This window comes from Procambarus clarkii, chromosome 16 (genome assembly GCF_040958095.1).
Source record: "Procambarus clarkii isolate CNS0578487 chromosome 16, FALCON_Pclarkii_2.0, whole genome shotgun sequence".
NCBI lineage: Eukaryota > Metazoa > Arthropoda > Malacostraca > Decapoda > Cambaridae > Procambarus > Procambarus clarkii.
Window position 1 is genome coordinate 28,863,864 of NC_091165.1, and position 14,028 is coordinate 28,877,891.

The 14,028-nt window shown below is 44.6% G+C and overlaps 1 protein-coding gene across 1 annotated transcript; it reads left to right on the top strand.

Annotated features, from left to right (window-relative positions):
- Window positions 1–251: 251 nt before the first annotated feature.
- Window positions 252–12,599, top strand: LOC123760224 (probable glutamate receptor). The gene is made up of 14 exons (XM_045745732.1): window positions 252–275; window positions 3,634–3,735; window positions 4,298–4,422; window positions 4,600–4,716; window positions 4,878–5,092; window positions 5,432–5,560; window positions 6,399–6,539; window positions 7,747–7,837; window positions 8,047–8,350; window positions 9,403–9,620; window positions 9,939–10,119; window positions 11,052–11,151; window positions 11,659–11,788; window positions 12,123–12,599. Exons 2-14 carry the CDS (start codon window positions 3,657–3,659, stop codon window positions 12,204–12,206), a joined length of 1,914 nt encoding a protein of 637 aa, XP_045601688.1. The 5' UTR covers window positions 252–275; window positions 3,634–3,656; the 3' UTR covers window positions 12,207–12,599.
- The last annotated feature ends 1,429 nt before the right edge of the window (window positions 12,600–14,028 follow it).

The following is a 14,028-nucleotide window of genomic DNA, read 5'->3' on the forward strand; positions in this document are numbered from 1 at the left end:
ATCGACCAAACAGCATCTTCAATTCGCATAACTGACCAATCAGCGGGCCACTAACACATTCAACCAATCAACGCCCTCTCCCAAATACGACTAATCAACTCCTCACTAACCCTCTCGACCAGTCACCGGTCCACTTTCGCACTAGCCGACACCTCCATCGACCAATAGGAAGCCAGTGTCTTGTGGGTTAGGGCCTGGAAGGCTATATAAGGGCGGGAGGAAGGCGGGATGGTGTCACTTCACCACCGCAGCGCCCATCAACAAGTCCATCTCGAGTAAGCCTCCACCATCTCCTCTCGTGAGACAATATTTTCCTTATCTCTAGACAAAGTGATCAAGTCAAATTATTTTCCTTGACTTGAAGTTGTTCTTGCATGCTTTAAGGCATCATTTCTCCTTGATTTTATCCTTCAAGTTGTTATCATCCCCCAAATAGAATTAAGGAGTAAACTCTTAGTGCATTTGAGGAATTTAGAACACCTCTCAGTTTGGGTATTTTTTTGAGCCACCATCAAGCAGTAGGCCCAGTAACCCACTAAGCCCATTAACCTACGGCTCTTGAACGGGCTGTGCTTGTTCAAGCAACGCCCGACCTCCAAAGTTGTTGTTATAGATTCAGCTACTCGGAACAAGTTCCAAGTAGCACGGGCTATGGTGAGCCCGTAACTTACCTGGCACAGGAGCGGGGCAAGAAGCACGGGCTATGGTTAGCCTCGTGGACAGGAGATGTCTCCCGTCTGGACCTCCAAAGACTCATTCGTCAATTTTTATCTTGTTGTGTAACAAAAGACGATGTTTTCTCGCATATAAACTCCTCACTTATTGTAATTTTGTGCATAGTTAGGACCTAGAAGAGTCTTTCAGATAACATGGTGTGAGACAAGACCAATCGACATCAAATAAGAAGCGTTCAGTGCGTTTACATACGTAATTCGAGTTGCATTCCATAAACATACTTGAAAGTAAAATACGCATAGATTCAGAATCTGACAGAAAGGCTATGTGAAAGATATTCGAGTGAGTCTATAGTCATTCGTTGAACGGTTTCGTGATGACCAGACCACACACTAGACGGTGAAGGGACGACGACGTTTCGGTCCGTCCTGGATTATTCTCAAGTCGACAATCGACTTGTGAAAGGTCCAGGACGGACCGAAACGTCGTCGTCCCTTCACCTTCTAGTGTGTGGTCCGGTCATCATACTTTAGCCACGTTATTGTGACTCATCGCCTGCAAACGGTTTCGTGTTAATGTAGCAGACTGATGCAGTTATATATGCGTGTGTGTGTGTGTATATGTGCACATTCACCAAGTATAAACAGTGGCTTTATTTCACTTCTTCAGAACGATGGTACGTCACCGGTCGTACAAGCCAACGGAGGAGGCTGACCGCGCCAAGTTTGTGCTGATGTGGGTCGACGGGGTGCCTGTCCGCGACATCGCTCTGGCGACAGACACGAGCGTCACCACTGTCTACCGGTGGCTCAGACGCTGGCAGCGGGAGGGCACCGTTGGCACCAGGCCCAGGAGCGGACGACCAAGGGAGGACCTTCGACAAGAACATCCCTCGGGCTTCTGGTCGGACACCTTCCGGGCCTTGACGACCCACGGAGAAGGTGGTGTCAGCGATCTCCAGCTCTCTTGCAGGGGCAACCATTCTCCTTACCACATTCAGGAGACGCATTTATTTTGCGCGCAAAGTGGCTGCACACACTATATCAACGAGAGATACATAAACCGAAGCCTGCAATTTGCGTCTGATTATCAGTTACCAACCAACTATCCCGAAGATACTATTCCATGAGGATCAGAGGAAATATATGCATTTTGACGATTGGTCGACAAAGGGGAGATATAAACAGGGTTCTGAAATTATCAAAACATATTTAAGAACCCGCACCAATGAGTACAAGTTAAGAGCAAATTCGTTTAAGAAAGTGTTGACTTGGGCGGAGGGTTGTGACCGAGTGACGTGGGCTACCAGCTAGCATTATTGACACAGTATATCAAATATCAAAAACAGATGGGATAATTATATGAGGCAAGAGTAGATGAATGTAAATGGGACCCACTTAGTACAAGCCAAAAGCTCCTGTGCTTTCTAATTCTTAAATTATGTCATTCTGTCAAATGTCATTCTGTCAAAAGTCATTCTGTCAAATGACAGAATGAATGAAATCTGAATGACAAACCTGGTGATGGAAGAGGGACTAAACGAACTAAGTGTTAAGATGGTTTAATGTCTTCGAATCCTACAATAACATCAACAAAGTGACATTTTAACTTCATGTTATGGCCGTTGTTGACGCTAACCCAAGGAGAGTCAATAGCACGAAGTAATCTCAAGCAATTTCAAGTTAAATATCGTCATTCTGATACCCGTACCAGCTCCTAAACTTGTGCTTCTATGACTCAAAATCCACAAGTAAGACATTATCAGCAGAAAACACCAAGCTGGGATGACAATGCAGCTCCGTTCGAAACTTGCAAGATTTTAAACGTGATTTTTTTTTTTACAAATCATATGAAATTTATGTTATATAAGCAGCCAATGTGATTTTCGTGTCCACAGGAGGATATAACAACTATGAGGGCCCGTATAACCTACGTGAGACACTGTGACCGAGTATGCAGCAAGATAGTACACTGTAACGAGGTCCTTCTTTACTACAGGACAGTGTACCAAAGTCAAACTCTTCTCATTATAATTATTTCTTATAGAAATAGACGTCTGTCCTAGTTGTAAACCCTAATAGATCACATTTTTGACGGAATGAAACAACGCGTTAAAATGCAACGTGTACGAGTAAAGATTGAATCATGGTAATAGTGACGTCTTGTATGCATCGGTCTCAACAGGTTAAATGGGGAGCTTAGGTTCGGACGTTGTATTTTGAACGGAGTGGCAAATCGTGAGAACTAACTGGATTGTGTAACTGGCTTCTATGCCGCTCAATAAATAATTACACCACTAAATCAGATTCTTAATTACCGACAAGTCTTGGATATTAATTGTGCTTCATACATCATAAGCCAGTTGGTAATATTATCTACGCTTTACGTTATTACTTTCTTGTAATATTTTAAATGTGAAAATGCTACGTAAACAACAACATCCTCCAATATAAACAGGAAACAGTTGAAATAGACCCCGAGCTCTGAGATCAATTTCCACATTAATGTATATTGTATGACAAGTACTTCTTTAACCCCCACCTACGTGGAATAAAGATTCATATCATTTGATCTGACAGGTGAAAGTGTGGTCAGGTAGGCCTAGGTAATTAGCTGATGAAGCTGTCAGTGAAGCTGAAGAAGCTGTTAGTATGTGAGTCACTGTCAGTGTGAGTAAGATACACAGTATCCTACTGTGTATTTAATAGTAATAAAACTTTTGTAACATTAGTAAACTCTAATACAGTGCACGAGTTGGACCCCTCAAGTGATTAGATACAAAATTTTATTCACACGTAAATTAGTTTTTGCCATATACACGTTCTGTTGTGCCCTCCTCTACGGACGGGCTGGAGGTGTGTGTGTGTGTTTGACAACATATGGTGTAGTGAGCCACTGCACACTCATCCACAGAAGGTGTCTCATGTCCTTTTTACAATTCAAGTTGTGTTACGACAGACAATGTGCTGAAGGAGGCGAAGATGGCGACCGTGACGTCTGTGCTCATGTTCCTGACTGTGACTGCCTACCTGTCTGCCGCCCAACTGCCTCACCCTCACGGTAAGCTATTCCTGACTGTGACTGTGTCTGACTGTCCCAAAAATAAATCAGCATATATATTTAAATCATGGAATTCCCGCACTTTAAATACAAAATAAAGGTTGTGCCCATCTAGAAAAAAATCCAGTTGGCTCAGAGTTTAATAATACCTTTTATTCAATTGAACCGAAAGGCATTTTTTAGAAAAAAAAAGTTTGAATAATCGGTCCATTATGTACCTCTGTAACTTGTTCTACTATCGCTCACAGGAGGGGGTATGGGGTGCACTACCCACTCACAGGATGGGTATGGGATCCACTAAATTAAATTTCTTAGTAACCACAACCCATAAGGCATGATTACATTCCAAAAGCCTCTCCTTTGACAGCACTTATTGTCAAATGTCCTTACAGTTCTCTCCTTATATAGTAACAATGGTCCCATTAGCCACTGTGGTCGAAACTGTTTTGTTTCTTTATTTTTAAGGCTTTAATATTAAAATATGTCAATCATTTTCTATCATTCGAATCCAATTGCAGTTCGAATCTGCAATCAGCCCACTTTTTCTTTATTTGCCGAGCAGTTGGAGAAGAGACGCTGAGGGCGGCGGGGCGGTGCGTGGCGGCTGTGGCGACCAGATTTTGGCGGCCGCGCTCCTCCGTCATCCTCCTCACAGATGGCAGCACCTCCCCCTCCACTGTCTTCACGGTGCGTCCACACTACTGCTCCACCTGTGTCCTGATACACTGTCTTACACCACCTGTGTGTCCTGATACACTGCCTTACACCACCTGTGTCTCGACACAGTGTTTCATACCACCTGTCTTTGACCAGGTGAAACAACCTTCCATGATCTGGCGTCAGTTTGTTCTTATGTGACCTCAGGAGCTGGGATGTCTGGGAGCGCCCTGGGGGGTGACGGTGTTCCAGGTACCAGCAGAAGTTATCAGCTCCAACCTGACGGAGTCGCGCATGGCGCAGGTGGTGACCCACGCTCGCCAGGTACGTTCCTGCCAGTAGTTAGTGAGGTAGGGAGGTGGAGCAGTAGCGAGGCAGAGAGGTAGCCTCACTACAATCACAACAATCCCTTGCGTCCCCCAGAGATACAAAAGTCGCCACCAGTTGTGACACAGACGTCGTAACCAACACCTACTTGTCGACAGGTCCGACAGGTGTCGTGGTTGGTGATGGTGGTGGTGGTGAGCGACGACCCGACCTTCCTGGCCGCCTCAGCCGAGTGGGCCATCAAGGGCCATCTTCTGCTGTGGGCCAACAGGTTGCTGGCCATCACCCGCCGACCTCTCTCTGACCTCCGTCACCTCCACACTTCCTTCTCCATGATGAACGCCATGTTGCTCATCCTGGACGCCTCCTCCAGGTAATGACCAGCCACCATGTTGCTCATCCTGGACGCCTCCTCCAGGTAATGACCAGCCACCATGTTGCTCATCCTGGACGCCTCCTCCTCCAGGTAATGACCAGCCACCATGTTGCTCATCCTGGACGCCTCCTCCTCCAGGTAATGACCTGCCACCATGAAATATTCTATATTATAGGTGGATGGGCTAAAACAAGCACATAGAGAGGCCAGGAACAAGTGTCTGTGTCATTTACAGTTTGTAATCTTGCAGAATGTCACTTGTAATGGACACGATACAGCATTTTTTCCTTCAAAATAACATCGTTAAACCGTAAATCTATATTTGTGTGGCTGGAGGTGTGAGATGTACGTCCACCTGCCCTACAGTGCTAGGGACGAGCAGCCGTTACAGGTGGCCACCTGGTCGACCCATCACGGCCTCGCCCTCAACACACGTCTTCCTCTGTATCCTGACAAGTTCTCCAGGTAAGACGCTTCGTGACACACGTTACTCCACTTATATTCGTGATTTTTGTATAATGCTGTGCATTCGTAAGTCTTAGATAACACGAAGTCTTTCTTTGTGTTGCATAGTCATGTGTATACATTATTTTGAGTAGATAACTGCCTGATTTGTTTTGTCTGTTGACGTCTCAACATAGATAAGAGAGCAGAGAAGAGGTCACAAAAGTTCATGGTTGGGTTATATGGATCACTGTTGCAAAGTCAACGTTTTTGATTCTTAGTAAATACCTATATTAATCCCCCTGTCATTTCATTATAGTATACAGGAATTTTGCTTATTTTGGCATTATATCTAACAGTCCTGATTCAAATAAAAATTGACCGGATTCACTAACACAACATCGGTTAAGATCATAAAGTCGAAGACCTTTAAGGGAGACCGTACGTTCTGACCTTTGAATCATTTTACGAAATGGTCTGTATGGTTAACGAAGTCCTTAATTCTAGTTCAAATGATCACCGATAGAATGCAGTAGTAAATCTGAGTTTACCAATCACAGCGAAGACAATATTTTGCCTGGAATTGTTCTGTCAATCACATTGCACCGTCAGGGAAAGAAGTAATCAATCATGTAAGAGTTTCATCAGCTGATTGCTATAAGCAAGAAGGTACTTTGGTACGAGTAATAGTACATAGTTCAATTACAGCCTCGCTCCTGTGCCAGCTAAGTCCACTACGGGCTCACCATAGCCCGTGCTATTTGGAACATTTTGTTCCGAGTAGCTGAATCTAAAACAACAAGAGATACGAGTACTTACCTATCTGTGGCGTTAGTGAAGGTGAGGTTTGGTGTGGCAGGTTCGTGGAGGCGCCGCAGCTGGTGGTGGCGGCGGAGGAGTTCCAGCCTCACGTGATTGTCCAGACCCGGACCTCAGCCCTCTCCTTCCTGGGTCCCATGGCGGAGGCTCTCCACCTCTTGGCGCGCTCACTAAACTTCACGTGAGTAGCCCCCGTGCTCTGGCTCACTCGGCTCAACCTCCGACCTGTCCTGCAACCCTTGCTTAGGCCAGGCTCGTTAGAGAAGCTGTCTCCCGAGACGCATTCATCAGTTTGAACACACTGTGTAATAAAAGTAGGTTAGTTCTTACATATTAATTAATATTATACAATAGAAGTAGAGGTGTAGTTAGGCGTATGTTAGGGGTTTAGGTTCTACTGGCAATTATTTGTATTTGTAGTACGTTGTTGAAGCATTTACAGCGTTGTGGTTCGAGTAAAATTCGTCAGTGAAGCACTTGTTCAAGAAGTGTTCGAACGTCATCAGTTGTGAGTCGAGTATAAACCGTTTTTCATACATAAACAATTAACACTTGAAGCCTGAACAATTTTTCATACATAAACAGGGGGGGATTAATGAGCATTTGGCTTTTGTTGACGAGGACGGGCTGTTATGTAAGTACCTCTGGCTCGCTCACCGTCTCGTAAGTAGCGAAGCAGCACTGATACTCACTCATTTACTTAAAGTCGTACGAGTCTCGTTCACTCACTCAGCTTCTTATGCCTCACTCACCATTACCTAGGCTGACCAGCCTCTTCCATCAACCAGTCCAAAAATGTTGGCCAGTAGCTCTTTGATGAAGTAAGTGTCATCACTGTTTAGGAATGAGAAACTCTATACACACAAATCTCAACCGATTGCATTTGATTTTTCTCGAAAAATGCTTCATTCATTTTCTAATGTTTAACTCGCACCTCTCTGTACTCCACCAGCTTACTATAAATACAGTTAAACGATAACTAAACTCAAATTCATAATCTAGGTAGCATTCTCCACCAGATTATAATAATACAGTAATTTAGATTTGAGATTAAACAATTTTAATAAACAGAAAATCAACATTCTGTTTATGCCTTCGGTGAGGATCGTAGCTTGTTTGAGAGTTGTTTGAGGATGAGTTAACTGTGTTTAATTTTTTTTGCCAGAACTATATAACTTTGACCTAGTTGGCAAGGACTAACTTTACAAATATCCCAATTAATCCATAGTTTATGCTCGTGCAAGTTCTGACCGACTCCTAAACTACATTTTATCCTACTCTATTCTAACCTAAACTAACTTAAGTTTAATCTTAAGTTAAACTAACCTTCCTGTCAATTTCTTCTCAAAAAGGCATTAACGAATTGACAGTAAAATATCTTTTTCCAGGTACACTTTTCTGCGTCCACCTGACGGCTCCTGGGGCGTCAAACTGCCTGACGGGTCTTGGACTGGCATGGTGGGCATGGTTGGTAGGAAGGTAGGCATTATTGGGCAGGCTTATTGGAACGTACGGTGGGCAGACACTGTTACGTATAGTGGGTGTGTGTGTGTGGGGATTGTGGTCCATACTGCTGGCAAATTGAACAAGCGCAAGGGCATGATAGGTAATGAGACAGTTATAGTTTGTGAAATATTAATTATTGGTCAATAATTTTATATTGTGATTACCTGGTGGGTTGAGTACAGGAGGCAGACATTGGTCTGGGGCCCTTCGCCGTGACATCCGTCCGTGCCGAGATGGTCGACTTCACCTATCCCATACTGGTCGATTACGGCAGGATCTTGGCCAGACGAGGGCGACCTGAAGTGGACCCGTGGAGCTTCCTCCTGCCGTTCACGCCGGAGGTATGGGTCGGCACCCTGGCGGTGCTCCTGCTGGTGCTCTCTACTGTGGCCGTGATGCAGCGGTGCTCCGCGCGCATGACCGCCCCGCGGGACAGATGGCTGGGTGATACGCTCTTCACCTACTCCAGAGTGTTGCTTCAGCAAGGTTCGTCCCTCCTCCAGCTTGCAAGAGCGTCTCTGGTTGCAAATTCGTTCGAATATTTTGAACACACTTATGCTTATAAAATAACATTGGCCATCTGGTCCCTCTAGAGACATTGAGAGAGTTGGAGTTGGTGTTCCAAATGCCTGTACCGGCATTATATATCTTATTTGCTTTAGGGTTGGATTTGTTTACAGAGTAGCAGTGACGTCCAAGGGACCATAATATTTCTTTCAAGTGTTGAACTTATTCAGCTGTTGCCGCCACAGACCTGACGTGTGGTTGGAAGAGTGGCTAGTGATGGGTGGAGGAGGGACTAGTGATGGGTGGAGGAGGGACTAGTGATGGGTGGAGGAGGGACTAGTGATGGGTGGAGGAGGGACTAGTGATGGGTGGAGGAGGGACTAGTGATGGGTGGAGGAGGGACTAGTGATGGATGGAGGAGGGACTAGTGATGGGTGGAGGAGGGACTAGTGATGGATGGAGGAGGGACTAGTGATGGGTGGAGGAGGGACTAGTGATGGGTGGAGGAGGGACTAGTGATGGGTGGAGGAGGGACTAGTGATGGATGGAGGAGGGACTAGTGATGGGTGGAGGAGGGACTAGTGATGGGTGGAGGAGGGACTAGTGATGGATGGAGGAGGGACTAGTGATGGGTGGAGGAGGGACTAGTGATGGATGGAGGAGGGACTAGTGATGGGTGGAGGAGGGACTAGTGATGGGTGGAGGAGGGACTAGTGATGGATGGAATGATTCTTGATATTAAGTAGAACTAGTCCCAGAAATGTCCAACATGTCTCTACCAAACACCTAACAGAACAGCCCATCCTCTCGAATAACACATCGTATTTTGACGTAAAAATCCCCAACGTCAAAGATGTAGAAAGCCGCTAAATGCCCAACAACAACAATAAAAACTAACGTAGCAGCCTAGCTGACCAGACCACCAACCAAGAGGTCTGATCAGAGATCGGGGCGCTGGGGGATCGATCACTGGAACAACCATCCCAAGGTAGGAAGGATGGATTCTGCTAATACTTCATAGGCCTCCACAGATGCAAGAGGGTGCAGTAGGCTGTGGTGGGAGCGTCTAGTGCTGGGGGGATGGATGTTGTTGATGTTGGTGTTAACACGGAGTTACTCGGGGACCCTAACATCCATCCTGGCCGTCAGGTATGTACCGGAGCCCTTCCAGACTCTCCGAGCTCTGCTGGACAGCCCCCGCGTCACCTTGGTCTGGGAAGCCAACACGATGTACGTGCAATACTTTCGTGTAAGTGAAAAGAGCTGTGGTTCAATTGTGGTTATAGTGAGTGCGATATATTGGGAATGGCCACCACTTAGCTTTTGCAAATGAACGCTACGATTGGTTGATCTTCAAAGATGGCCTACTTCACCTAAATCAATAATCCTTCTTAGCATTAAGAATTTATGATGAAATATGTCCTGTGATATGCTACCCCACAATGCTACATTCAAATTCTAATTTGAAATGTTCAATCGTGAACAATTTGTCAGGAACCAGTCAGTATGACAGTACATATAACCTTGTATTTCTTCCTTTCTGACGCAACTCTGGATGCTGTTCAAGTCGGTGGACTCTGGCATCTTCAGAGAGGTGATGGACTCGGAGAAGGCTGGCCGAATTAAATACGTGAAGAGCACAGAATACACCTACATGAGGGATCATCTTGTGCGACAGGGCAAACACGTCTTTCTTGGCGAAGACCTTAGCAGCAAGGTCCTCATGGCCCAGGACTTCTCCAACACAGGTTGGAGAAATTCAGTTCATCCTTTTTTTTTAAAGACAGGATATTAATCACTTTATGATGTCATTTACTTCAATGTAGGGGAAAGGATGTCATTTACCGTATATACACAAGTGGCGCGACAAGAATGTAAAATTCACACCAATATTTTTATTTTATTGCATTACTCTCAGAATTTATTACATCTCTCAGAATGGTCGAGAGAGTGCATACCTGACCTGGCCGTGTTAATGTGTTACATAAATGACTTCCCATTAGCCCATTATGATTTTTTCAGAGCAACCTTTTCCCCCATTTCAAATTAAAGATGACCAAGAACCATCCTATTACACGTGTCATAGAAAGTTAACACATCATCACCAGTAAGCTGAACACATGTTTCCCTGAGGTCTTCTAGTTGGCAGTAGACTTCTGGAAGTCACATTTATTGTGACTTCCCGTTATTCTTATGCTGACGTCCAGATAATGACGTCTACAACTGCAATTCTCGACGGGTTATGAGGCATCAGTGTGTTACTTAGTGGGAAAAAATTGTACCTATCAAATTATTGCGGCTCAAAGCCCATATTATCACCGAGAATATCCCAGTGTTACTTTGTCTTCAGTGGTTACAAAAAAACATATATAAAGTCTCTGTAGCCATGTTGGGGGGATAAGTGAGGAGAGAAGGATATAACCGCCATGCCTTGTCTTTCTAAACTGTCTTGTCCCACATGATTATTTCGGTCATTGGTTAGTGGATATATAAACATCCCACAACACTGGTTTAGCTCATTAAATTATGTAGAACATATCCAGCCTGAGAGTAAACATATTTACAGAAGCTCTATAATAGAACACAGCTATACTCAATAGATTTGTTCTTTAAGATGCGTTATTGTTAAGTTATTCATCTTATTTTATATCTTTGCCTCGAAATAATCGTCGAGTGACAGGTGCGTGTGACTTCTACACTTCAAGAGACAAGTTCCTGCCGTTTATGTTCGCCATGATAGGCCAGAAGGAGAGTCCACTAGTTCCAGCGCTAAGCCAGAGGTAGATATACCTTCTTCTCGGGTGCATTGTCCCTTACGAAATCAAATTGTCTTATAAACTGTAGCTACAGCAGTCCACCAGGCCTATGAGGCTCCCTGTCCTAAACAATGAAGCACCATAGTAAGAAAAACCTGCTGAAATAGATATTGATCGACATGTTCCACTCCATATATTGAAAGACCAAACAGTGAGATTAGCATACATATACAAATGTTGAGAATCAATTTGATAAATCATTATTCCAATCCACCGTTTTCCCCACACACACACACAAGAGATAATCGCCTAATCCTCTGCAGGTACTAAATTAAAAATTAATGCGATCATTGCTGCATGGGTAACAGCTTCTCCCCCGAATCAACCTACCCTGGCTTTGCGCCCTGGTGAGGCCACTCCAGACCGACAACCAGAGCGCAACTCCATAGTCTCCTGAGACTGATGGATGCCTACTAATGTGATCATTTGTAAATTTAAATTCAGTAATACTTTCTCTTACACGTGCGGCAGGATCCAGACCATGACTGAGGCGGGATTGTACTGGCATTGGCTGGAAAACATGATCCCCAACTCCACCTCCTGCGTTCGAGCCGCCAGCAAGATTTTCGTCGAATCTCCACTTCAAATTCCTAACCTCTGGGTACGAAACATTCCCCAAAGTCTTGATTTTAACTAGTTTATTAAGGACATAACCCGCCTCCCCCATCACTCCTATCCTCGGCATGCTCGATAAAACATTCCAAAAACTGCCCAAAAATTTTTGATTTGCTCAACAAAATTGACAGAATTTAATGTACTATACAAATGCAAGTAATTATCAAAAGAATTCTACCGGCCTGGAGAATATTTAGCACCACATGTAGAGCATTACAGGTAAATAAAAGCCTCAAACCAGAGCAAGTACAGACGTAAAATCTCATTCTCTTTGTATATTTCAGGGTGGAAATATGTGGAAATATATTTGTATATTTCAGGGTGTATTTGTGGTGCTGGCAGGAGGTCACATAGTGGCCTTGTTGGGGTTCGGCTCCGAGCTGCTCACCGCTCCTCTTCACTAGACAAGAGGAGTGAAGACATCACCACACACCAAACAGAACGCTTTGAAGGAAACCAACGTCGTCTATGCCACAGAAATTATCGACAGATACAATGACAACGGGAGACTCGACAACAGGAGACTCGACATCAGCGAGGCCCTACACATCAAAAAGTCAAATCCAGCAATCGCCAGTCAATAAACACATAATTACATTCTACCCACTTCAAGACTCCGAACAACACAGAAGCAAGGCGATAAAACACACATTGTACCCATCGATTCATGTCCTATCAACTCACCCTAAAAACGAATATAAATATTAACAGAGTATGTAAAATTGCCTTTAAAAATGTAAGAAGTATCTTGCGAGACGCTTATAGGCGTCAGACCATAAATAAAATGTAAAAATGAACTTTGGAGAGTTAATTTTTCAACTACCCTCGACATTGAAGAAAAACATAAGAAATATTGAGAAGATTCGTATTAGCATCATTAATCTTACCCTTTCGGTTATATTCAACAACATATGTTTACAAGAAAGACTGCTACCAAAAAATAAACTAATATTATATATATATATATATATATATATATATATATATATATATATATATATATATATATATATATTATATATATACAATCTTTCCCTCAGCGACTCACAGTGGAAACAGGCCTCCCTTCCTGTCAGACTCGGGGGCCTTGGCGTGCGCACAGCAACACAAATTGCTGTACCAGCATTCCTGTCCTCTTCAGTGGGGTCTGACAACCTGGTGAAGGAAATCCTACCTGAGCACCTAGTTCAACAGGCAGGGGTGCATGATCCCAGCTTCACAGACTGCACAACCAAATGGGTCTCTCTCGCAGGACCAGCACCCCAACCACCGCCTTCTGAAGCCCATAAGCAATCCAGCTGGGATCGCCCCATTGCCGACCAAGAAGCTGCAACTTTGCTAGAAGCTGCGACGACACCACATGACACTGCCCGACTTAGAGCTGTAGCAGCTCCCCATGCAGGTGATTTCCTATTAGCAACCCCAATGTCAGCAACCGGCACCCGTCTCACACCGCAGGCCCTCCGAATTGCCGTGGCTCTTCGCCTAGCTGCCCCAATCCACACCGAATACAGGTGTATTTGCGGCGAGGCAGAGGCCGACAGATATGGACGGCATGGCCTTCTTTGCCAAAGGACCGGAGGATGGCATGCAAGACACGGCGAGGTTAATGACATTATTAAGAGAAGCCTTACCACAGCCGGTTGTCCAGCAGAGAGAGAGCCCCGTTACCTAATGTCCCGCAACTCTGATGAGCCTGTCGGTCGCCCAGACGGAATTACGGTGAACCCCTGGAAGAATGGTAGACAGTTGGTGTGGGACTACACTTGCGTTTCAACTTTAGCCAATACCTATGTTGACTTCAGTGCTACACAAGCAGGAGGAGCTGCCAATCACCGGGAAGCGGCCAAGTCACGTAAATACAGAGACCTTGAGCACCACTACAATTTTGTCCCCATTGCCTCAGAGACGCTTGGTGCCTGGGGTAAAAGTGCTGCTAGCTTTTTAAAGGAGTTGGGGTCTAAGCTAATCGAAACAACTAGAGACCCCAGAGCTGCCAGTTTTCTTTTTCAGCGCCTTAGTGTGGCAATCCAGAGAGGAAATGCTCACTGCATCCATGGTTCGTGCCCGCCATCTGAGGAGCTGGAGGAGCTATTCAACTTATGACAAGCAGCCTTGTACCCTGTATGTAATCAATATTGTAACTTTTTTTGTGTAATGACATTTTCAAATAAAGTTAGATAAATATACACACTTAACAAAAGAATAGGGGTGGTAGGAGAAGAA